Genomic DNA, 25237 nt, shown 5'->3' with positions numbered 1-25237 from the left:
CACAAGGCCATGGCACAACATCGTTCCGTTTTCAACCTTTAGTTTTCACTGGAAAACCTAATGCTCCTGACAAAACTGCCTGATTTAAATGTTCTCACCTGTAAAGAAAATCTTAGGACAAGGAGGCGGCAGTCTCACGTATTTGCTCAGCACACGTGTGGGTGCTGAGAAGCAGCCCTGCACCGGATGGGGGAGGCTGGTTCCTGGAGCAGTGGCCCGCCGTCCGCGGCCACAGGGCAGCTGGGAGTCCTTCGGCTCCATAAGGGCTTGTAGCCCGACATCCTCTAATGAGGCATACGTCGTAGAGCCCAGAGAACTGAGGGCCTAGGGTGTTGAAGGGCAGGGCTGGATTGCACCTTTGAAAAGTCTCAAATACTGAGGAGCAGTGATTGGGCTTTAACACACCTCCCTGGGCTGACAAGAGCCAGTATGTTGCCAGGGGATTTGGAAACACACAGGTGGCCACCCACGACCTGTCCTCACTGAGGCAGAGGAGGGATGCAGAGAGTGGTACGGGGTGGAGGGGTTAGTCCCCACTGTAAACAATAATATAAATGGAGCCACTTTAAAAGAGAGCTGGAGCTGCCATCCCGGAGGAACTGCCTTGCATGTCTTATGCCTCCAACCTTTGGACTCATAAAGCAGGGCAAAGTCACCTTTGCACTAGGCCTAAGTTCGTGTCCCAGAGAACTGTCTGCAAAGATCACAGCAAGAAGATACTGTAACTAATGGGCTGATGGACTGAAAATTTAAAACTGTTTAGAATTAATGGCACTATGTCAGCTTGTTTGCACCAATAGCAATGCCTTCCTTCTACTGATGTCATTGTTCCCCTTCCCTTTCTCATGAACACCCCTTGCCTCTGTCTCCTAATCGGAACCCTGTTTGGGATTCTGCCTGAATCAGTGCTTCCCAAACGGCTATTCTTCCATCTCAAATAAATGTGTGTTGCCTCTCACTTCAGAAGGTAACACCAAGGAGAATATCCCCAGTGCTGGGGAGTTGGCCAGTTACAGGAAGTGGTCAGCTCTCGTCCTTTCACCAAAGCTGAAGAGAAAGGGGACAGGGTCTAAGGCTAGGGATCATTCGTGCAAACACACTGGGGTCCTTGGCCAGGCCTCTCCCAACACCACCCTGCAGGGCCCCCAGGGACGGGCCTGCTTGCAAGTGGGGAGCAATGAAACCCTCCCCATGCAGCGTGCAGCCCCGTCCATGGCAGAGACGGATGGGACCCTCCCGCCGAGCTCCATCATCCAGAAATGCAGAACCACGCCAGGCTCCAGGTCTGCCCGCCAAGGGGAGGCCTCCCCCAGGACAGGCGGACGCCAGCACCGCTCAAGGCGCTCAGAAAGCATGGGCGGGAAAGCCCACCATGGAGAGTCACTTCCTCCCCTCCAGACGCGCGGCCGGAGACTTCGAGGGAGGTGCCCCTCACAAACATGGCCACCGTCCCGTAAACGTGGCCGCCTCGAGGCAACGGAAGTGCCCCTCACAAACATGGCCGCCGCCCCGCCCACTACGTATAGGGCCCGCCTTGTTGGGTCACATGCCTGGGGGTCCCGCACTATGATTGGCCAATCCGCTGGTGACGTCAGGAGCCACAGCGCGGGTCGAGGCCGTCAGGTTGCTGCTCGGCGGTAGAGCGCTAGGCCGGAGCGCGGGGGCGTTGCTGGGGCGGCAGCGGCCTCGCATACTCATGAGGAGCCGCAAGGTGAGGGCGCCGAGGCGGGGCGGGAGCCGTGCAGGGCGAGGCGAGGGCACCGGCCGCCGGTGGCACGGGGAGCTGAGGAGGGGCCGCGGGACGCTGCGGCCGCGCTCCCAGGCCACGCCCCCGGGAAGGGGACCCGCAGGCCACGTCCCGGGATGGGGCTCCCGCTCCAGAGCCGGTCGGTTCCCCGGCGTTTCCGGCGCTGTCAGGCCAGGGCTCACGTTCTGCTGCCACCCCCCGCGCCCGGGGTCACTCGGCATGTGACCTCAGTTTGTAGCCAGTTACCTCAGTGCAAAGTGGGGTGATGGGGGTCCACCCCAGGCGGTGGGGAGGGTTGAGGGGCGCCAGTCCCTGGCTCTCGGTGACTGGTGACGTGTGTGAGCCAGGGCCGGGGACGAGCTGGGGACGAGCCAGGGCCGGGGACTGGGACACAAATCCCCCGACGGGAGGGCCAGGCTGGTGCCTCCCGGGTGCTGGGCGCTGCACCTGCGCGCCCCTGGGCTGCTCGGAAGGGATGGCTTCCCACCGCTTCTGCTGTTTGCAGCTTGAGCCTCCAGTGCGTTGCCTCCACAGCACGTGCTTGGGCCTTGGAGTGCGGCGGTGGTTTGTCCCGTCTGACCTCTGCCTGCGGATTGAGTGTCCGGTCCGTGCACCGTGAGCGGTTCTGAGAGGGGGGGGGTGCACGTGTGCCAGTTTGCTGTTGTTTCCTCTATACTGTCTCTGTTTTGTTTTCTTCTGTTCCTCATTTAAATGGGTGAAGGCAATGGTTTCTAATTTGGCATTTTGATTGAATGATTTTTTTTCAGTTTAAGAAACTTTCTTTTCGGTTGTTACTCTGGGTGTAACCTATACCTCTTAACTCAGCAGAATCCCCGTCAGGACTGTCCTAGCGTCATCCCGGAGGTTAGACATTGGTGCCCCGGTGTAGCTCTATTTGCTTTCTTTACCCACCTTCTGGGTGTGTTGTTGTAAATGTTACACCTATTGTCACAGACCCAGTAATACACCGTCGTGGTTATTTTACCATCTGTAGTCATTTTCTTAGCCCGAACTCGCCTTGCTCCCCGCTCACCCCCGTCATGTTGTTATGGGCCAATATACCACGTTTCTATATACATTGTATACATATTGTTGTCCGTGACTTCTGTTTGTATCAGTGAAGGGAAGGAGATAATATTCATGCAGCTGTCTTCCATAAGGACATAATTCCGTTTGCTGGGTCTCTTTTTCCCTTTGGGTGTGAGTTGCCGTCTGGGGTGGCCTGCTTTCAGCCTAAAGAGCCTCCTTCCGTATTTCTCCTAAGGTGGGTCTGTACGCTGGCAACAGTTTCTCTCAGTTCTTGTTTATCTGGAAGTGTCTATTTTGCCTTCATTTTTGAAGGAGAGCTTTGCTGGGCTATAGGATTCTTGGTTGACAGGCTTTTTCTTGGAGAACTTTTAATATGTTTGCATGTCACTCACTGGGGTCTGTTTCTGCTTGTCGGTCAGATAGGTCTGCTGACAAGGCTTCTCTTGTGAGTAAGGATTTGTCCTCTTGCTGCTGTTGAGGTTTTTCTCCTTGTCTTTGACTTTCGGCGTTTTTACAATAATGTGTCTGTTTGTGGATCTGTTTACATTTATCCTACTTGGAATTCAGTTGTTTGAGATTCCTGGATGTGTGTAGGTGGTTGTTTTTAATAAATTTGGGGAAGTTTTCAGCCATTATTTCTTTGAATATCTCTTCTGCTTTCCTCTGCCCTCTCTTTTGAGTCTATCATTACTCACAGATTGGTTCGCTGATGTCTGACATTTCTCTGAGATGCTTCATTTTCATTTTTTCTCTCTATTCTTCAGCTTGCGTGTCTATCAATGTCTTCAGGTTCACTTATTCTTATTCTGCCAGTTCATGTCTGCTGTTGAGCCCCTCTAGTGAATGTTTTGTTTCAGTTATACTTTTCAACTACAGAATTTGCACTTGGTTTGTTTTTATCATTTCTGTCTTTTTATTGGTATTCTCTATGTGCTGCCACATTGTCGTCAAAGCTTTCTTTACTCCTTTAATCATGGTTTCTCTTAGCTCTTGAACATGTTCATAAAGCTACTTTGAAGTCTTCTGCTAAATCCAGCTTCTGCTCACTCACAGGCAGTTGGGTTGCCTGCTTTTATTCGTGTGTGGGTCTACCTTCTTGTTTCCTCGCATGCTGTGTAATTTTTTTGTTGTTGAAAACTGGACGTTTTAGGTAATATAGCAACTCTGGGTACTGGTCCCCCACCCCAGGGCTTGTTATTGTTAATACGCTTTTTTATTTGTTTAGTGACAGGTGGATTATTCTGTGGGCGTCTGTTTCCCCTCCCCCAGTGTAAAGCTCTGATGGTGGGTATGCCCCCAGTCACCCTGGGGTGACAGTGCTTTTACGAGGGCTCTGTTCCTCGTTTCTCTGACCCAGCTGTTACGCTCCATTAATGGCCAGATGATTGTTCAGTGACCTGGGGCATAAATTGCTCTACAAACTAATCCAGTCAAGTTCTGGCTTCTTTTGAGGAATAGTTTCTAAGGTCAGTGTCTGATATTTGTTCTGACCCCAGGGGGGCTCCTCCAGCTGTGCTATTCCCTGGACCGCTCCTGAGGACTCAGTTTATCTTGCTTCTCCTCCCAGCTGCCTTCACTCACAATTTCCATTGTTCTTGAGAGCTCCCTGCTGCAAATGAAGTCAGTTCCTCTGGGAAGAGATTTAGAGCCTTCTGTTGTGATGCCTGCCTCTCCCCGGGCAAAATCTCTGAGTTAGGGCTCCATAATGCTGGGGACAGGACAGGCTTCTCTGTATGACACCCCTGCTCTAGGAGCTGAGTGCTCAGGGGAAGGGGAGCAGTGGCAGCAGCCTGAGATCTGCTGGGCTTGCCTCTCCTGGCCTGGAACCACTGCCTCCCAAGCAGGGGCAAGGGTGATGGGCCCCGTGTCAGTGCCCTGTGCCCATAGTGGAGCCTCCCTCTGGTCCACGAGTGGGTCTGGGCAGGAGGGAGCCACCTCCTCTCGACCACACTCACTCGGGACTTAGCCTCACATGAGATGGGATGAGGGAAGGATGAGAAATGCTCCCCTGGGAAGAAAGGCTTGGACTGGTGTGGCGGGTCCTGTGTCCTTGGCTGTGGCCGTCTGGAGTTCAAATACCACAGACTCGTGCCTTTGTTCCCGAGTTTTTATAGCTGTTTGTGAGTAACTTTCCTAAGTTGCTGTTTGCCCAGAAGACCATTTCCAAAGGTTTTACATACGGTAGTTGTTGTCTTTTTCAATACTTTTCCCCAGTTTGACTGGGGAGACGGTCAGAGGAACCCCTTGTGCTGTCATGTTGGGAGTCAGTTGTCTCCTTCTCACGTTGGGAAGCCACGTTTGTGCCTTTGCCGGCCCAGTTTGTAACCAGTCTGCTTGGGAAGAGGAAGACCTTGGTGATGGAAAATTCTTCCTTTAGGGATCGTTTCCGTGGAAGCAACCAGGCCGTCCAGCTGAAAAGCAACCGCTCTCCAAGTTAGGAAAATATACTAGGTTCTTGACGTGTTGGAGCTGCCACCGCAGAGGTGGGTGGCTTTACCCATGATGACACGGAAGCCAAAAAGGGGTCTCCCAGACTTGGCTCTCGCAGATCTAAAGCGGATGACGGATGGCCTGCTCAGCACCTGCGACAGTCACAGCTCCTGGGCCTCAGCCAGACCCGCCGAGTTCCCCTCTGCGCAGGGACAGGAGGGCTGGGCACTAACCAGCACCCCATGGGGCCTGTTGCCCCCTGAGATTTTGGAGCCACTGCTTCAAAGGTTATGATGGAAATCCCCGAGAAGCACACTGCTGCTGCTGCTAAGAAGGGCCTGGAGGGTCTGGAAGCACAGAGCCGACGGCAGGCTCTCTGTTCAGCCCCTCCGTGAGCAGCGGGCAGGGCCATTTTGGGGGGAGTCGCGAGTGACGGAGCAGGGTGAGGACTTTGAAGCAGACATCACTTGTGTGACCTCCAACGGTTCCTCACCCAAGTCGTGCTCATATAAGGTGGGGACACCGCTCCTTTCAAAGCTGTGCGGGCGCCAAGCACAGTGGCAGCGCCATCAGGCCCCCGAAAGGGCAGAGCACAGTCCATGCACGAAAATGTTTGCAAAGGACTCGTAATGGGGACGAGGAGAGTCGGGGGCTTCCTGGGACTAACAGTGTCCTTTGCTGTGACGGGTGTGAGCGTGCCTCTGCGGAAGCTGCTGGGGCTTTATCCCAGTGAGACCGACGTGCACGGCCTCTGTGGGCTCGGCTCCTTCGGTGTGACTGTCACCACACCACTGCCCACGCCGTCAGCAGGCCCCTGCCTTTGCCACCGTGCAAGTGGGGGCCCAGCCCTCACGACAGTGGGGGGCCTGCCACGCCCTGTCCGGGCTGCGCTTTTCCTGTTGAAATGCCTCTGGAACTGTCGGGGTATCACAGCCTTTGCGAGCTGCCACCTCCAGTGGCCTCAGTCGTCGTGGGCTGCGGGTCTGGGCGGCTGAGGTGCCACTGTAATGATTTCTAAGCTGGCTTCTTGCCTTTCTGGACTTTTTCCTCTGCGGAGCGTGCGGCCCTTCGTTGCTCCTCCTCTGGGTTCCCTGTTGCAGGGCCTTTGTGCCCACGGCTTTGAAGCCTGTCACCTGCAGCCTCTGTCCCTTATGACTCTGCTTTTCACCGCTCGCTCACTGCTGTTAGATTTTCTGAGTGTATGTGGTTTCCGTTCTGGGTGGAGAAAAGGAATTCGTGGGAAAGCTGCCGAAATTCACACCAGGTTTGCCGTTTAGTTACCAGCGTTGGCCCAGCGCTGACAGATGTACCGTGGTTGTTCCGCGTTAGGGACGCTGGGTGACGCATACACAGGAACTCCCTGTACTAAACACCGAAAGTTATTCCCGAATAAAATGATTTAAGGTTCGTTACTCTAGTGCGCTCCTTTTCTTGTTAGGGAACTTTCCTCTGCACCCAGAGTAAAATGGAGGCGGGCCAGTGTGTTCGGGTTGGGAGTGATGAGACCGATGTTAACTGCTTCAAATAGTGGAATCAGGACTGTTTCTACCTGTACCTTGAGGGGGCGGTAGGAAGGGGGGGTCCTGTTCTTCATGGGACCTTTATCAGGAACTTGACAGCAGGCAGGAGTTTGAGAACCTTCCGAGGAAGGACATGCGCTGCGTATTCTAAGCACATCTGAGGCTGACACAGTGTCTGGGAGCTTCTAAATGGAGGTTCCTCGGAGCGCGTAAGGGCAGGAGGACCAACTCCCCAGCTCTCAAGACAGTGGAAGGAGAAGATCTTGCACGTGGAACTCGCAGTTGTGTTAGAGTCGGCACACGTGGGTCACAGGTGTCCTCCATGATGTGATGAAGGCGTGGGGGTGGGGCGAGAGCGGCGTCGGCTGGTCCGCACGTAGGCGACCTCCGGCCCGCGCTGTGTGCCGCGGGCGCGCCGTCTGACCGGCTTTGCCTCTGGTCCAGCTCACAGGTGCTGTGCGGACTTCAGCGCGCCTGAGGGCCCGGGCTTGTTCCGCCAGCTCGGCCTCCGTGCAGGAAGTCGGCATCGCCACGTCCGCCCGGACGGTATGTCAGGTGAGCTGCGCTCCACGAAGACCCAAGGTCTGGACCCAGGTGACCATTTTCATAGAGAATTTCACTCCAAGATGTGCTGTGTTAGAAACCAGCATTGCTCCTATGCCAGAGGACAGAGTGGCAGTGCCGTATGTGTCATCAGAGGCACGTTACTCTCCGATCCAGGGCTCTGCTTTCCGAGGGTTTGCCCCCTGTCGGGCATGTATCCCAGGCCCAGTCTCAGGGTGCACTTTGCTAGTCATTCTCCTTCGTTCTCATCACGCAGCCTCTTGCATGATGTTGGCATGGTGCCATCTTGTTCCCTGCCAAAGGCTTTAAGAGAACGGCAGAGTGGGCTAGGGACAGGTGCCCCTGTGTCACCTTTCCGTGTAATGGGTAATGCGCTGTGGGTGCCATGCAGGCCACACCCCGATGTTGCTGGGAGGCCAGGCGGCCCCGCCGAGCCACGGCTCAGGTCTGGTTGGGATTTGGCTGCAACCAGCCGCCGGCAGCCTCACGCACAGTGTGCAGTGTGTTGAAACTGCACTGCAGTCACCTCAGCGACATTTGTCCATCACCCACCCTGGACCATAAAGCTGGGTCCCTGCCTTCACGTAGCCTACATTCTAGCAGAAACGAATGGAAACTGGATTTTTGTCACAGCTGTAGAATCTGTCAGCACATGCCTCTGAATGTGCCTCGGGACATACGGCAGTGCTACTGAAGGACAGGTGTGGAGCAGCGTTGGGTGTCCACGTCCTCTCCCAGCCGCCCCTCTGGTGGCAGTAAAACGGCCCTGCCAGCCCTGCCACAGACGTAGTGCTTCAGCGTCTGCGTTGTTGAAGACGTGAAAAAAGCTAGCCTCTGGGTTCAGACCACTTTGTTTGCCAACCACTTCTTAATCCTGGGTGTCTGCTTTTCCCTGACGTTTTTCTTTCTTGACAGACTTCCTCGTCACACAAAGCTGCCGACAGGCGAATTTCCAAGAAGTTCAAGTATGACAAAGGTCATCTTGTGAAATCAGAGTTACAGAAACGAGTCCCTAAGGCCGACAGTGCTGCTTTGTCCGAGGCACCACCGGAGACGTCTTGTAAAAATGACCCTCTGGAGTTTGCCGAAGGTAGCCCGGTGCCCCCAGAAAAGGAAGCTGGTGTTTCTGGACCACCGGACACGGCAGGCCTCCTCCTCGGCCACTGCACAGGTGAGAGTGACACTTGCACAGCAGAGACTGAAGATGGCCTTTCCTTGCCAAAGTGCGGTGCCCTTCCCGAAAGAAAGTCTGACAGCAGCCCTGCCGCGTGGGAGGAGCCCACGCCCGAGGTGGGCCAGGTCCAAACGGCCCCACTTCAAATGGACAGCAGTGTCTTTCTGGATGACGACAGCAGTCAGCCAATGCCAGTGAGTCGGTTCTTTGGGAACGTGGAGCTCATGCAGGTAAGACTGGGGCGCCTTCCCTCCCGGGGTGCTCCCCGGGGGCTGCACTGGCATGTGACACGTGCAAACATGACCTCAGCACAGTCAGTGGCCGGTAAGAATAGTAACCCAGGGTGAGGAAACAAAGCGCCACTCTCTGGGGGCACGCCCCCTCTCCCAGGCTGGGGCCGCTGGTGGCCATTCCACCGTGGCCTCGGTGTGGGTGGGCTGCCCTGGATGTGTGTCTGGACCTCACTGCAGGGTCACGGAGTTGTGTTTGGCTTTGTGACCGGCTGCCCCACACTTGCGGGACTGTCTTTGGTGTTCCCCCGTCTTTCCCTTGATGTGGAATTTGTCCTCATCCAGAGAGCGGTGCTGTGACTCTGTCCCCCACATTCCGCAGAGCTGGGAGGTGGGTGAGCTGCAGGTGCTAAGGCAGCGGGTTGTTTGCGACTGAAGTGAATGTTCTCTCCCCCAAGGACCTCCCGCCAGCATCTTCATCTTGTCCCTCAGTGAGCAGACGCGAATTCCGGAAAATGCATTTCAGAGCCAAAGATGATGATGAGGAGGAGGAGGATGCAGAAATGTAGGGAATAAAATCCAACGGTTTCTTTGCGGATGGAGTACAGTTAATCATTTGACAGTTGAGCAAATTACGGGATTTACGTAAAATTTATCCCCAAAAGGACGTGTCCTTAATCAGACTTCAGAACTGACCCCTAAAAGTCAACAGTGCAGACACCGAACACTGGGGGGATTTACTTCTGAACTGAAACCTTGGTGGAGGGTGGAAAGCTGCTGCTTCATTTGCAGGTGTTGGCTTCTCTCTGCCCAGTGGAGATGTTTGCATTGGCCCAAGGGCCGGGGTTAAATGACAAACATTTGCAAGAAGCGCTGCGGCTGAGCTCTTTAGTTAGATGACATGCCGTTTGTCCCCTTAGGGAAACTTGACTGTCTTGGGATGTCCTCAGCAGCAGTTCTTAAAAACCTCTATTTCTGTATATGAAGCTAACGTCTACCTTGCAATTTTGCAAAATGCACATGAGAAGAAATAAAATATATTTTGAAAGTATGTTTAAAGAAGTTGTGTGCGTACGTCCCTGAAGCTGCATTTGTTTCTGAACTGTTTGCGAGTCAAGTAGAGGACATGCGTCCTGCCCCGCCTCGTCCAAGTGAGGCCAGAGCCGCAAAGCCTTGAGTGCAGACCCCGGCTGAGCGCTCAGGCTGTGGGCCTGGGGGGACACGGACCCCGGACGCCCTCTCGTTCAGGGGTCTTCAACACATTCCTCACTGGGTGGTAGGGAGGTGACGTGCCATCTGTGGTCTTCTCCACAGTTCCAGCTCTGCTAACCCCTGGAGTTCCCTAAGTGTTAACAGTGGCTTTTGTTATGTTAATGAGGTGACTTTGGGACCCCACCCAAGGGTGGGGGCTGGTTGCCAGGCCAACCAACTAAGTGGTTAGAAGGTTGGGACACTGAGTCCCACCCCTGGACCATCAGGCCTGATGGAGGTTGACCCAATGGCCAGTGATTTAGCCAATCGTGACTGTAATGAGCCGCAGTAAAAACCCAGGACAGCTCGTTGGTCTTTTTCTTCAGAGCTTCCGGGTTGGTGAACACGTGGATTCAGGAGCTTGGTGTAGAGAAGGCATGGAAGCTCCTCGTCCTGTTCCACACACCTGGCCCTGTGCATCTCTCCTTTCTGGCTGTTGCTGGGTTACAACCTTTTACTATAAACCAGTAACACGTTTCTCTGAGCCGTGCTAGAGGCAGCGAGGGCTGTGCTCTCCTCCACGGGGCAGTGTCACCAGGCCCAGCTGCCCTGTCACAGACTACACTTCCCAGCCGCCCTTGCGTCAAGGAGCACCTTGTGATGGATTCTTGCCAGTGGGTGGAAACACTCTAATGTTGGTCTTCGCAAAATGACACACAATCGTGTGCCGCATACAGGACGGTGGTCCCATCAGATTATAATGGAGCTGAAAATGTCCTATCGCCAGTGACATCGTAGCCATCATAATGTCATAGCACCATGCAGCCCACACGGGGGTGTGTGTGTGGATGCTGGTGTAAACGGACCAGTGCCCTGCCTGCCGTGTACCAGTGGCACACGCATGCGTGTCCAGGACCTCACAGTTGATGGAGATGTTAAATGTGTTTCCCAGTCTACACTGCTCACCCTTGTTTTACAGTAGACTCTTCCTGCTTATAAAACGCTTGGCTGCTGCCTCGTCCTTCTCCTGTTCCCCGTGTCTCTTGATGGCATCATTTTCTCTTGTGCTGGACGTGATCTCAGGTCGTTTTCTGCCGAGACGGGCTTTGCAGGCTCGTAGCTCGGCAGCAGGAGGCTGTACCGCACAGCCTAGGTGTGTAGTGGGCTCTGCCATCCAGGTCTGTAGAAGTGCCTCTGTGATCTCCACACGATGACGAAATCCCGAACGGCGCATTTCTCAGAACGAATGCGTCCCGGCCCGGCGGGGAGTAGAGAGTACTTGTGGATGCCTCCTCTAAGTATATTCCTGCAGCGCTGTATTTCCTGCTCCCTTACTCACGTCTGCGTAGGGAGCGCTAAGGCCAGCCTCAGGCTCTGTGATTCGCGGGACTCAGGAACGCTGATACACTCATGGCCAGTTTATTACAGGGAAAGGGCACAGATTAAAACCAGCGGAGGGAAAAGGCACAGGGGCAGGCGAGGCCCAGGAGGAGCCAGCACGAGCTTCCTGAAGCCTGCAGTGTGTCAGGGACACAGGACACGGGATGACACTGCAACGTGCCCACCAGGGACCCTCGCCCAGGCCTTGGGGTCCAGGTGTGGTTGGGGGCCGGCCACATAGGCTCAGAGCACCCTTGTGAGGGCCTCATGTACTGGACTCCAGCCTCACCCCACTCCAGGTCACTGGTACAGTGGGGCCTGGGCTCGGGCTCAGAGCCACTGTACTCCAGGGTGTTCCAGGGCTCGGTTTCCCCAGGAGTCAAGGGCAGTCTGCACACAGGCTTTGTGAAGTGAATGGGAACGGGAGGGTTTAGGAAGTAAGTCAGGCCCCTCCCCAAATCCTTTCAGGGGCCTGCAGAGCATTTGGGAATGAAACCCGCCCTGCCCCTGGCCTCAGTTTGCAGCTGTCTGGAGACTCGCCTCATTGAAGCCCCTCCGCTGGTCACACCTTTAGCCACAGTGGCTCTTCTCAGGACTAACGCCCGGCTCTTGGAATGGCCGTCTCCCTCCTCATGCCTCCCTGTGCTTAAGTGGTCTCTGCCCGCCCGCCATCCTGCACCCTTTGCTCCCTCCCAGCTCCCAGCAGGGGCTGGGGTCTGGGAGTCATGGCACTGCAGCAGGCCGAGCCGTGACAGTCACCCACTGGGCTTGTCCCTGCGAAGCACATTCTGGCCACCAGGACCCTCCAGCAGTGGGTGACCTCGTGCCTGCATCTCACAGGAGCCTCCACCCACCGCCAGCTCCAAGACCTCCCCTCCTAGTGCTGAGAATGCACAGACCACAAACCCATATTTTGCAAAGAGGTTCAGCTACCTACTCTAATTTGGGTGACATAACTCCTGACGGGTGACCCCGCCAAGTCTACAACCAGCACCCGAGGCTGAGGGCTCAGAAGCAAGCAGAAAACAACAAAACGATGCAACTAGGGGAGCTTTGTGAGTCCTCAGTTTCCCCTGAGCAGAGCCTCCGAGCTTGGCTCTCAGGTTCCCGCCTCCTGCAGAAATGAGACTGCAGACCAGGAAGATGAGGGGGGCAAGGTACAGGAGCGGAGAGCCTCGGGGCAGCCGCCGAAAGCCCTCCTAGTAGTCAGCTCCCGGCCCGGCGACGGGAGTGGCACCGGAGCGGCTGGGCTGGGCCAGGCGCCCACCGCTCTGCTCAGACAGCTGTCGAGAAAGCGAACCATGAAGCTGCCTGCGGAAGTTGCACTTCCGGGGCTGGAAGATGGAACGGCCATTCCCCAAACTCGCGGTCTCAGGGAGAGGGACCTCGGACGCTCCTTGACAGACGGGGTCTGTGAGCTCGAGACGGGCATGTGCCTGGGGACCTGGGAAGAGGGCGCCCCTCGGCCCGACGCCCTGATCCGACAGGTACACACCGCATAGTAAGGTGAGCCTTACCAGCATTCCTCACAGAACAGGCTCAGTCTAAGGTATTTCTATATTTTGGTGAAGAAAATGCAACGGTGGGGGTTAGGATTTTTTTAAATCATTGACCCCGTCTTTTTATCTTTATTTTCATCATTTTCAATGAGTGCAAACTTTTTTTGACATGTCTATTTATGAAAAATATTTATTGCTTTTTCTGATTACATGATAAATGTGAAAATTCAAATGTTACCAAATGTAAAAAGTGAATCTTTTAAATTATGAAATAAATGCACGTTTCAAAAATTTCAAGTACAGCCATTCCTCAGTGTCCGTGGGGAATGGGTTCCAGGCCAAAACCCGCGGTGCCCAGGTCCCTGACATAAATTGGAGACGAGCAGGCCACAGTCGGCCCCACGCGGGTGTGGAACCCGCGGTGTGAAGAGCCAGCTGTGTTGTAAACACATGACTCAGAAAATTGGTCCTTGGTAATCCAGTCACACCCCACCCCATCCCAGGATCACTGCTGTTCATAGACATGTGTCCCCTTGCACACTGTCTCTGCACACATTGACACGTGTGGGACACACTCGTGGCCTCTTATGACACAGATCATACTCTGCATAGTTAGGCTACTTGCTTGTGCATTTATGAGACACCTTCCCATTTCTACACAGTTTTGCGCTATGTAGATGTATTCAGTTGAGTCCTGAAATTAATGCTACCTGGCCGTTCTGGGCGCTACAAAGACAGCAATTTCGTAGGGTTCAACATAATGCACAGTCAGCCGTTTGCCGACTGCCAGGCACTTGGAAGGTTTCCTTCTGGCGCCATTATAAGTAGTGAGGCCGGGACGTCGGTGCGCGTTCTTTATGGGGTGTAAACATTTTACCCAAAACGGGGCACCACCCATTTTTGAGCATTTAGGCGTCTAGAGGATGGGGCTTCCCACCTGCGTGGGGAGGGAAGAGCCAGCAGCGCTGACAGAAGCAAACAGCGTGTCCCTCGAGTGGGAGTGATCAGTTTTGGTCACAACACGTGTGGCACACAGACTGTGACGAGTGTACAAAACAGGTGCAGTCGGGGCAGACACGGGCCCCTGATCCCTGCCCACGTCCCGTCACTGCACCAGACTTGTCCTCTGCTGTGGGCTCTCAGAGGTGCAGGAAACAGATTCAGAAAGGTGGGGAAATCAGAAATTCATAGGAAGATTTTGTTTGTTTAAGTTTTCAAACAGCACCAGTTAAAGTTACGCAGGTCAGCAGGCCCGGCCACGGTGGAGAACGTGTGCCCGCGTCACGGGTACTTGCGAGCAGCACGCTTCCTCTTCCCCTTGGTCGGGGGCTTGTAGATTCTGCGTGGGTCACAGCTGAGTTTGTGGGTGGTTTTCTTGTGGCAGGCGATGTGCACTAACTTCAGATTCTCTGAGGTGAAAAGCAGGCGGTAAAAATACTCCCAGTCCACTTCTCTTCCACCCTGTTCCTGAATTGCGTCAGCCAGTGTGGGGACAATTGTGCGTTTCTTTTCTATTCTGGAAAAGCAAGGGCAGAGAGGGTCATTTTCTGCTGTCGCAACCCCACAGACACGTGCCTCTTAAACCACAGACAGTGAAAGTATAGCTTCCACTTGGTTGTGGCTAAAACAGAACAATGTTTGGCTGCTAACTGGAAAAGACAAGTGCAAACCTGCTAAGATTTCAAAAGAAACCACCGTTGGCACCACCCCAGCAGGAGCAGGCAACGACACGCAGAGGACTCGAGCTGCCAGCAGGATGGGAACAGGGGCACATGCCTCACAGACGCAGCAAAGTGCCGGCACAGGACGTGGCCGCGCTGGGTCAGGTCTACCCGGCAAAGCCTGATGCAAGCAGCTCTGCTTGTCCCGCTTCGAAAATTGGACGGGTGCACATTTTTTTTAAATACTGAAAAGTATACAGAAAAAACTGGGTGTCTGGGAGTCAACCCAAGTCCCATCACAACTACTCCCCAACAACAGTTTGGCTTCCTTGCGTCCACTCTTTTATCTGTGTGTACAGTTACCAAAAAATAATAATAATACAATAATATATGAACATTTTTTTATAGAACCTTACAAGCAAAACTAAAGTGAAGGGCATTTGAAGATCTGTCATCATAAAGCAGGAAAATTCTAGAAAAGGGCCTCATTTAAAACACTAAGATGTTCCATGTCTTCCCTTCTGTAGAATGAGCGAGCATAACTAACAAGTTTTGCTCATCCTGGTGGAGGCAGGACGCCTCACATGCAGGACCCTGTGACGGCCGCTGACGACCCCGAGAGGCCCGGCCCGTCCCCCCGTAGCCCTGGGAAGCGGGCACGCTGACCACCGACCCCATCCACAGATGGGAACAGGAGGTGAGAGGGGACACGTAAGGTCACACTCATGTGGACAGGACCGGAGCCAGCTCCCGGCCGGGCCCGCAGGGCTGAGGGACACGCAGTCACACGGGGGAGGAGCAGCGTGTGCCCGGCAGCCCCTTCCACACCACATGCCAGTGACACCTTTGAGCTCAGCACGTGAGGCACGAGGCAGCTGGGTAGCCCCAGGCCCCGGCAGGGACAGGCCCCTCGGGAGTCGTGGGACCCGTGAGCAGTTCTCAGGCCGCGCACTCACACGTGGTCCAGGTTCCAGGTGCTGAAGAAGACCCTGCTCTCCCTGCTGCCGTAGGGGTTGATGGAGTGTTTGGACGCACAGGCGTCCATGTCGAAAGGGCCCTGGGCCGAAAGAGAACAAGGTGAAGGTTTCATATCAAGAGGAGCCACCTCAGCGCCTTTCCACAGCTCAGCAGGGCAGGGGACGCCCGATGCCATCAGCACTCCAGGCTGGACCACAGCTGGCACCGCACCAAAACGGAGGCTGGAAAGGGTGAGGGCAGTGGACTGAGTGACGTCTGTGACGTCTGCCTGCCAGGCTCCGAATGCTGCTTCCAGCCGATGGCACCCACCAGAGTGGAGCTTCGGCAGTGCCCAAAATGTCACATCCAGCCACAAAGCTTGAAATCCCTGAGCTCTCTAGAGAACTCATCTAGAAAGTTTACCCAAGGGAACAAAATGCTTTTCAGAGGCTCCTGAACTGTCCTTCTCTTATCAGTCCACCCAAAGCAACGTCCCCCTCCTCTTAGGCCAAAGCGAGATCTCTGCTCTGGGGACAGCTGTCTCCCCACCCACAGCAGCGGGAGTGTTATCTGGGAACTTGTCAGAAATGCAGGTCTCAGGCCTGTGCAGACAGCTGGACAGAAGCTCTGCGTGGGCCCAGCAGCCTTTCAGCGGCCCTCGAGGGGCTGACTCAGTGCTGCTGGCTGACTGTCCTCCCCTCACTGCAACCAGGCCTTGCCCAGCAGGCCAAGGGCACGGGAGGGCAGGCTCAGGTGGCCCCATGGTAGAGGGCACAGCTCACCTGGCAGGAGAACCAGCCTTCCCGCGTGCAGAGCCGGCTGCCCGCGTCTGCGCCCCTGTCGAAGTAGCTGCCGTTGTACTGCGCAGCCCTGAGCTTCTGGCCCATGGCGTCCACAATACGCACGTACTCCTCCCGGCTGTCCCTGCCCACCACGGAGGCGTGAGCGCTCACCTGGAGGACACCAAGGGCACGGCTGAGCGCTGGTGCTGAGGCCCTGAGCCCACAGTCGGACTCCCGTGCACCCAAGGCCACGGCCTCCAGGGGTCCTGGGGTGCCAGCGTTGACAAAGGCGTGGCTGCCCAACCCTGGGAGAATCTCTGGGTCCATGACATGGAGTTTTGGTCACAATCGGGCACATGACAAACTCGGGCACCAGCACCCTGGGCCCCGTCTCCCCGGCGCTGGCCACTGCTGCACAGGAAGAAACAGAGGGAGTGGCAGGAACAACCACCCCTGCTGCCAACTCACGAAGTGCCGCGGGGTGGCCAGTGCAGGAGGTGCATTCTGGGCAGCGAGGCAGGGCAGCGGGAGGGGCACGGCCGGTCAGACACGAGGAGGAGGGGGAGCGGCCAGGCCCGCCTGAGCTTTCCTTCTGTGTAACAGGACCTCTGTGGAGCACAGAGCTGGGTGCAGTTTTCCACCACAAACATGAAAATCTCGTCCCAGGTGCGTGCCTGGTGCGGACAGTCATGGTGTGGGGGTGGGAGGGTTGTCTGCAGTTAGAGAACAGACGGCCTGTGACTGACGTCCGCTCACCCGACATGGGGAACGGCGCCATGAGAGACACCCCAAGCCTCTGCACAGGATCCCGAGGGACCCACACGTGTACAGTTTTATCTTTACGGAGCGCAGAGCCCGGCGACCCCTTGCTGAAGCTGCCCCAAAGCCGCCCCTCCTCTGTGTCCTGTGAAAAGTCTGCAGGGGCCGCACAGACCCCACCCTTGTGGTGAAGTGCCAGTCCCCCGGGACCCAGTTATGCGTCCATCAGCTAACATAGGGCCAAGGACAGATCTTTACTGGCAAGGGTCACGTCCAAATCGAACCACCTGCCATGAAGATATTAAACATCAGTTCCACTCAAAACCCACAGGGAGAATCACATGCGAATGGGAGAGGATGACAGCTGAGCTGGCTGGGGCACCAGCCAGGCCAGCCAGAGGGCGGCAGCATGACAGACCCCGGCATCTCGTTGTGCGGGGCCAGAAGTCACATGCTAACTGTGCCAGAGAAGCACTGGGAATGCACGTGTGCAGCATGAGCTCCGAGCGGTGGCCCTGCTTCCGGACAGCACAGCCAGCTGCCTAAACCCGCCCAGCACACCTGCCGGGAACATGGCCCTACCTCTCTCAGGTAGCCCCGGACCCGGCTCTCGCAGTTGTATCTCAGATAGCTGGACTTGTTCCGAAATCGGGACTCCAAGCCTGGCAGGAAGAAGACACGGTCCCCTGCAGTCAGTCCATGGCCTGTCCTCGGCCAGGAGGCACAGGCTGAGAAGTCCCCTGCAGTCAGTCCATGGCCTGTCCTCGGCCAGGAGGCACAGGCTGAGAAGATTCTGAGAGTGCCACACACGCTGTCCCTGGTTCTTGCTCATTTGGGGCAATTCTGTGGTCCACGGGCATGGACACTCTCAAACGCCACCCATGGGCGTCTGCCTGGGGGCACCTCAAGCCCCCCTTTTCTAAGAGGGCTGCAGCCTCTCAGGGTTGCCTTGGACTGACCAGTCCAAAGGGTGGAAACACCCCAGGTGTCCACTGACAGATGAACGGATAAAGAAAATGTGATCCATCCACACAGTGGAATACCATTCAGCCCGAAGAAGGAAGGAAATCCTGACACCTGCTATTCCATGGATGGCGCTGGAGGACATTACGCTGAGTGAGATAAGCCAATCACACGATTCCACTCACATGAGGTCCTGGGAGGAGTCAAATCCACCAAGACACAGAGCAGATGGTGGTGCCAGGGGCTGGGGGACGGGGATGGGGCGTGAGTGTTTAATGGGACAGAATTTCAGTTTGGGAAGATGGAAAGTTCTGGAGATGATGGTCGTGATGGCTGCACAACAGGGTGACTGCACCTAATGCCCCTGAGCTGGACACTTACCAATGGTTAGGATGGTGAATCATATGTTATGTACTTGCCCACCCAGTTCTAGGCAGCCCGGAATCCAGCCACCATGAGCAGAGAAGCTAGGCAAGCCCCTCGTTTGGGGAGCCCCTCATTTGGGGAGCCCCTCATTTGGGGAGCCCCTCATTTGGGGAGCCCCTCGTTTGGGAACTGACATAGACTCTGGTGTCTACTGCCGTGTCCTCCCACTCCCACCCCTCTCGGCCCCGAATCCAAATCCACGAGGCACCTTCGAACCAGGGCGGGTCTTCGGCCCTGGTCTCGGCCGTGATGTTCTCGCTGATGGTGTGCAGGAGGTCGGCCAGGAGCTTCTGCCGCAGCGGGGCCTGCTCGCCGGAGAGCAGCTGCCGGGCGGCCTGGATGACCTCCACATGCGGCCTGTGGAACATGCTGAGGAAGCAACTGATGTCACTCACATCTGCCACGAGAACAGGGGACAGACAGAAAAGCCCTCAGTCCTTGGGGTGTCGCCTGGGAAGACACACAACTGCGGCCAGCATGAGAAAGGGCTCCCACATGTCCACCCCCTCTCCATTCGGGGAGCTGCCAAATCTCGGCACTATCCTGGGCTGCAGTCCTACCCAACACCAGCTAGCGTGGTCCTCTGGGCCTTGAACCCGGCACCCAGCCCTCAGGGCCGGGTGAGGACAGATGAGAAAGACATGGGTTGTGCTTCGGAAAACAAAAGTGCCACCCAAGCCAACGGCCTCCTTCCTTTCGGCCTTCTCCAAACAAAACCGCCACGTCTTTGGACCTCCCATGAGCCCTTCCTCTCCAGATCGTCCACTCACGTTACTGCCGTCCCCAGGAGACTTCACACGTGCCCCAAAGCGCCAAGCCCCCCAAGCAAGCATTTAGGATCAAGGCGAGCCGAAGTCTACCAAGACCTTCACAGCGTCTCACAAACACAACTCAGCAGTGTCCGCACAGAACCGGGGGCGGCCCAGCGGGGTCGGTCCAGGGCCTCGAGGCTGCACAGTGTCCCAGCATCAGCGCAATCACCCTTAACAGGAGACATCCCAGGATCATAGCAATTGATGCCAAAAAACAGGGGTGAGAACCTTAGGAACCAGGGGCTTGGTGAAAAGTTCTCAGACTAATGCCAAAACACAAGCATAACGGGAAAAACATGGACAAATCAGTCTTCCTCAAAATTACAAACCTGTGCTCTGTGAAAGACCCTTTCTCTTTGTAAGAGAGTGAAAAGTCAAGCTACAGAGTAGGAGAAACTATTTACAAACACCTATCTGGCAAAAGACTCATCCAGAATACATTAGAAAAAAAAATCTCTCAAAACTCAACATTAAAAAAGACCAATTAGGAAATGGCCAGGGGGCCGGCCCGGTGGCTCAGGCGGTTAGAGCCCCGTGCTCCTAACTCCTAAGGCTGCCAGTTCGATTCCCACATGGGCCAGTGGGCTCTCAACCATAAGGTTGCCAGTTCAGTCCCTCGAGTCCCGCAAGGGATGGTGGGCTCAGCTCCCTGAAACTAAGATTGAACACGGCACCTCGAGCTGAGCTATCTCCCAGATGGCTCAGTTGGTTGGAGCACATCCTCTCAACCACAAGGTTGCCGGTTTGACTCCCGCAAGGGATGGTGGGCTGTTCCCCCTGCAACTAGCAACGGCAACTGGACCTGGAGCTGAGCTGCGCCCTCCACAACTAAAACTGAAAGGACAACAACTTGAAGCTGAACGGCACCCTCCACAACTAAGATTGAAAGGACAACAACTCGACTTGGAAAAAAATCCTTGAAGTACACGCTGTTTCCCAATAAAGTCCTGTTCCCCTTCCCCAATAAAATCTTGAAAAAAAAAAAAAAAAGAAAATGGACAAAAGACATGAGAGACATTTCACCAAAGCAGATACAGCCCTGCACTGAGTAGGGCCATTTCGGTCAACAGCAGGCTGCACACCCGAAGACGGCCCATCTCACAGCCTGGGTCCTGGTTGTGCAAGCGCACGCTATGAAGTTCGCACAATGACGAAATCGTGTAATGACACATTTCTCAGAATGTACCCCCTCGTTAAGTGGCACGTGACTGTATCCAGATGGCAGATGATGACATGAATAGATGGTCAGCGCCATTAGCCGTTAGGGAGATGCAAGTTAAGCCCCAGTGCAACACCACGCACACCTATGATGGACTGAAATGCAGAACAGCACAACCAACAGCTAGAGAGCGGCTGCACGGACACCCCGCCCTTCGTACGTTGCTGTGGAAACGTAACGGGTACAGCCACTCCTGGGAACAGTGTGGTGGGTCTTTGCTTTTTCTTTTTTTTCAACTGTACTGAGATTTAATTTCCATTCCTTACTATGTACCCATATGCAATGTACAACTCAGTGGATCTGTTATTCAGACCCATATGTGTGCAAACGTGGCCACATCAAATTTCAGAACATTTTCATCCCCTCGAAACCCTCTATCCTTTAGCCATCATCCCCTCCCTCTCCCTGCCTTTCCCCAGCCCTGAACCACCACTGAGCTATTTTACTGAGCTATTTTCTGTCTCTACAGACTTCTCCATTCTGGACATTTCATGGGTGGAATGCTATGTGGTCTTTTGTGACTGGTTTCTTTCACTTTTTTTTTTTTTAAAGATTTATTGGGGAATACTGGGGAACAGTGTGTTTCTCCAGGGTCCATCAGCTCCAAGTCGTTGTCCTTCAGTCTAGTTGTGGAGGGCGCAGCTCAGCTCCAAGTCCAGTCGCCATTTTCAATTTTTAGTTGCAGAGGGCGCAGCTCACCATCCCATACGGGAATTGAACCAGCAACCTTGTTGTTGAGAGCTCGCGCTCTAACCAACTGAGCCATCCGGACGCTCAGTGGCAGTTCATTGTCTTCAATTTAGTTGTGGAGAGCACAGCTCACTGGCCCATGAGGGAATCGAACCGGCAAACCTATTGTTCAGAGCTCGCCCTCTAACCAACTGAGCCATCCAGCCGGTGCCTGGCTTCTTTCACTTTAATGTGAGGTTTTTAAGGGTCATCTATGTTGTAGTGTGTGGGGGGACTTCATTCCTTTTCATAGTCAAATAATAGTCCTTTGTTTGAATACAATATACTTTGTTTATCCATTTGTCCACCAGGGACATTTGCGTTGTTTCCATTTTTGGCCATTATGAATAAAGCGGCTATAACATTCATGTAAAGCTTTCATGGAAACGTGTTTCATTTCTCTTGAGTATATATGTATATATGTACATACCTAGGAGTGAAACTGCTGGGTCACCTGTGATTCTGTTTCATTGTTTGAGGAACCCCCACACTGTTCCCCACAGCAGCTGCACCGTTTTACACCCCACCAGCAATGCATGAAGGTTCCAGTTTCTCCACAATCTCACCAGCACTTCCCATCCTCATGGTATGGGGTAAATCTCACTGACACCAAGCATCTTTTCACGTGCTTGTTGACCATGTGAATAACTTCCTTGGAGACGTGTCTACCAGATCGTTTGCCCTGACCACCTGCACAGCCCCGCCCGCTTCCCTGCCACTCTCCAAGGTCCCACCACTTACAGCCCTGCCAGGTCTGGCCCTCGGTGAGTAGCACAAGCTCTGAGTTGTTGGGGATGCTCCAGAAGTAATCTCCAGTCAGCTCCGTACCGTCTTCATAGAGGCACAGGCGGGAGCCGGGAACAGGCAGCTGGGTAGAAGGAAAGAGGGGAGAGCAGGGCAGGCCGCTTACTTATTTGATCTTGGAGGGGGTAACGAGGTCCTTCCACGTGCAGCCCTCACAAGAACAAGGACGAACTATGTTTTAATGAATCACACTCGAGATGCTGTCAGCGCACTACAACAGGGTGAACACCTGAGACAAGCACCGGTGTCTGAAGAATCAGCGTGTAGAAATGAGGGCACCTACTGTAGGTCGTTCTAAAACATGAAAAGCCTCATAAAATTACATATGCAGTGGCGGCTGCTTTGTGGGGTGCACCACACAGAACCCTTTCAAAATGAGCTCCTCTGGGGCACGTGAAAATCCAAGCTTGGTTCCAAGCTTGGTTCCAAAACTGACACAGCTGCTGGCGCTAAGCCTGTAAACGCGTCCCCAGCTAGAGGGCACATCACCTGGCAGGTGTCAGGACACACCCACGTAGCGCGCTCCTCGTTTACCCGGCACTGGTTAACCAAGGAGCGCATCTTACTGAAAACGACGCTTTGTCTCTGTCTACAGAAGTGTGACCAGCACTCTGGACTGCATTTGCAGAGGTTTGGCGCTCTTGTTGCTCGACTGATCAGTGTTGTGAATTTTGATGGCAACGTCTCCCTCAGCCCCGCCCCTCACAGGACACACCCCAGCGCCGGTCTAAACCCAGCCAAGGGAACGAACACAGTAAGAGTGCGAATGACGGCTGAAAGCCTACATCGGTGCTGCGTGGCCTTGAGAGCCCAACCGCTTTGTTTCACACAAGGGGAAACTGAGTCCCAGAGAGGCCAAGAGGCTGTGTCCTAACACGCAGAGTTGGCAGATGTGCGCTGGACCCGAGTCCCTGAACCTCAGGCCGGAGCGGTCGGGACCCTCACGGTCAGAAGCGGGAAGGCGACGTCCCAGATCCCTGGTGCCCTGAGTGGAGCTGAGCAGCCAGAAGAAGGTCTGACTCCAGGGGTCCCAAGGGACTGATGTCAATGCAATTGGTTCCCTGGAGCCCCTCGGCCACCTCCCACACCCCCCGGTTTCTAAGTGGAAAAGCAGCACTTTTATCCTCCCAGATTCCTCCCAAGCGGGTCAGCGGCTGGGCCGGGGCAGAGGCGTCGCTGACGGTGTTGACTGAGACGGGGCCGCGCCCGAGCACCCGGCGGCCCGGAAGTCGGACTCAAACGTCACCCGCCGCGCAGCCCCCTGCGCGCCGCCCCGGGTCCTGTCTGGGGAACGAGGGCCTCGCGCCCGGTTCCCAGGGTTTGCCGTGGGCCCCACGACAGCAAAGAGCCCAGACGGCGCGGGGCGGGCGCACCGTGGTCCCGCTCGGGCCCCGCCTCGGGAGAGCCGAGCACTGTCCCGCCTCACGGGGCCGCGGTCGCCGCAGGACGCACTGAGCTCCACCGGGCGCATGGCGACAGCTGGCCTGTCGGCGCCGTCCCACCCCAGCCGGAGCCTCTGCGCAGCCGCGCAGCCCCCCCTCGCCCCGGCCCGGCACCTGCAAGCGGCGGCCGCAGCCCCCGTCCGGCCCCCGCCCCCCGACTCCGGGCCCCGCGGCACCTGCAAGTGGCGGCACCCCTTCCGCAGCACCTCCTGGCAGCTGCTCCCCGCCACCCCAAACTTCTTCTGGCTGTGCAGCGCCCGCAGCTTGAACGTCTTGGGCTTCCGAAACAAAGCCAGCATCTTCAGGCTACGGCCCGCAGGCGACGCCTGCTTGGTCTGCGGCTCAGGGGCGTCCTCACCCGAACCGCGAGGGTCGGCTCCGGGAGGACTCGGCGAAGGGGACGGAGGTGGCGCGCCGCCCCAGGAAACTACATTACCCAGGAGGCCCGGGGAGCGGAGGCGCCGTCCCACCTGATGCACCGGCGTCGTTTCCCCGGAAATTTCATTAGCGTGCTCGGAAGTCCGGGGAGAGGGGAGGCGCGGCGCCGCCTTGTGCGCAAGCGCGCTGTCCCCGGAAACTCCATTACCCAGAAGGCCCGGGGGACGCGCGGGCAGAGAGCACCATCTTGTGCGCAGGCGCGGCTGGGCAGGGCGGGAACGCGCAGGCGCGGAGGGGTCTGGTTGTCATGAGAGCGGCGGCCGCGGCCTGGGCGCTGAGCGTAGGCGGCCGGGGCTGCTTCTCGGCGGCCACCGCTTCTGCGGCTTGGGGTTGCGGGCGGGCCCAGGACAGCGGAGGCGGCGCCACCTGAGCTCCGCCGAGGGTTCGGAGGAAGGCTCTGAGGGTCGTGTGGACGCCGCAGTCCGGGAGGCCTTCTGTCCTGACAGGTACCCGAGCCCCGGCGACGTGCCGACCCGAGCTTCCTAACAGGGCCGCGGGCCGGCCGGGAGGGCGGGGGCGGGGGCACGGGGGCTGGGCCGAGGGCCGCGGGTGGGCGGCGGTGGGCCCCGGGCCGGTGGTCCCAGCGCCGCGGCCTGGGCCGGGCGCCGCCTGCGCGCTGAGCCGCCCACACCGGTCCCTGCCGTCGCCTCCGCTCGGGTCCTTGTTTAGTGACGGGTACTGGTCTCGCGTCCGACTTCGCTGTTCGGACAGTGACCCAGACGGAACTCCGTGCGGAAAAGGAGTGAAGAAGGCGGCCCTGCCGCGGACAGGCTCGATTCGCAAACTTGCACTTAGTCGTTACTTTGTAGCTCTTCCGTCTCATGTAGCCTCACAGGCACTTGTTACTTGGCCACAAAGTATTTACTTATGTAACATGTACGGTTCCTTACAAAGGAAACTGGCGACAAGCTTTGTCTCCTAGTCTTGTAGCAAACGTTTGCAATTGGCTAACTTGTTTCGATTTGATTTACAGCTGTCATTAGCCCTGATACACATCGAAGAGCTGACTTCATGGAGGGAACCCCTGGGTTACCTACCTCCGTGCGGGACGGGCATGTGTAGTAAGGGAAAGTGGAGGCCACTGCGCTTAGGAGGCTGCGATGTGACACTTGCTGGTGATGAGGGTCGATGTGCACCAGGGCAGTTGGGTCCCACGTGCCAATAACTCAGCAGAGCTTTGGCTCTTCCCAGAGTGTTAAGGGTGATTTTTATAGCGCCTCGTGGAGCGTTTTTTAGTGACACCCCAATATCTCATGTAACACTTGAAGGTTCACACAAAGGGGACCCTAGGGTACAAGGTGGAAGGACTTTGGACCGAGGTGACCAAAACTGAATCCTTTTCCAATACCCAAACTGAGGTAGTAACGTCGTCTCTAAGTGCCCAGGCATTTCGCCTACCAGGTGCCTGATGGCAGCACTTTGTTTCGGATTCATTGAGGCGACCTGGTATAGTGGACACGTCTTCTGTGTGGATTTAAAAG

The 25237-nt window shown here is 55.8% G+C and overlaps 3 protein-coding genes across 6 annotated transcripts in view; 2 read left to right on the top strand and 1 right to left on the bottom strand.

The window, feature by feature from the left end:
* Window positions 1-1585: 1585 nt before the first annotated feature.
* On the top strand, window positions 1586-9745 carry C14H1orf174 (chromosome 14 C1orf174 homolog). Of its 2 annotated transcripts, XM_019713429.3 has the most exons (4): window positions 1586-1711; window positions 7171-7281; window positions 8206-8694; window positions 9153-9745. In XM_019713429.3, the coding sequence occupies exons 1-4, from the start codon at window positions 1697-1699 to the stop codon at window positions 9261-9263; spliced, it is 726 nt and encodes a 241-aa protein (XP_019568988.3). In that variant the 5' UTR covers window positions 1586-1696; the 3' UTR covers window positions 9264-9745. The 2 variants fall into 2 exon arrangements, with proteins under 2 accessions (XP_019568988.3, XP_019568989.3); XM_019713430.3 differs by lacking the exon at window positions 7171-7281 and having other exon boundaries at window positions 1591-1711.
* A 3191-nt stretch (window positions 9746-12936) lies between these two features.
* DFFB (DNA fragmentation factor subunit beta) lies at window positions 12937-23726 on the bottom strand. Of its 2 annotated transcripts, none has more exons than XM_088790063.1 (7): window positions 23495-23726; window positions 21763-21940; window positions 18521-18742; window positions 17506-17585; window positions 16165-16335; window positions 15382-15482; window positions 12937-14280 (listed from the first exon to the last, which is right to left on the bottom strand). In XM_088790063.1, the coding sequence occupies exons 1-7, from the start codon at window positions 23615-23617 to the stop codon at window positions 14046-14048; spliced, it is 1110 nt and encodes a 369-aa protein (XP_088646189.1). In that variant the 5' UTR covers window positions 23618-23726; the 3' UTR covers window positions 12937-14045. The 2 variants fall into 2 exon arrangements, with proteins under 2 accessions (XP_088646189.1, XP_019568987.3); XM_019713428.3 differs by having other exon boundaries at window positions 18521-18709; window positions 21814-21940.
* A 108-nt stretch (window positions 23727-23834) lies between these two features.
* CEP104 (centrosomal protein 104) overlaps window positions 23835-25237 on the top strand; it is a 38167-nt gene continuing 36764 nt past the window's right edge. The window contains exon 1 of one of the 2 annotated variants that reach the window (XM_074334209.2): window positions 23835-24202. The gene's annotated coding sequence lies outside the window, so the exon portion shown is untranslated. The remainder of the gene's footprint in view (window positions 24203-25237) is intronic. The other variant, XM_074334208.2, reaches the window with a different exon arrangement.

Source organism: Rhinolophus sinicus, chromosome 14 (genome assembly GCF_057876585.1).
Source record: "Rhinolophus sinicus isolate RSI-liver-muscle chromosome 14, RSI-T2T, whole genome shotgun sequence".
Lineage (NCBI taxonomy): Eukaryota > Metazoa > Chordata > Mammalia > Chiroptera > Rhinolophidae > Rhinolophus > Rhinolophus sinicus.
This window is presented reverse-complemented; position numbering and strand designations above follow the sequence as displayed.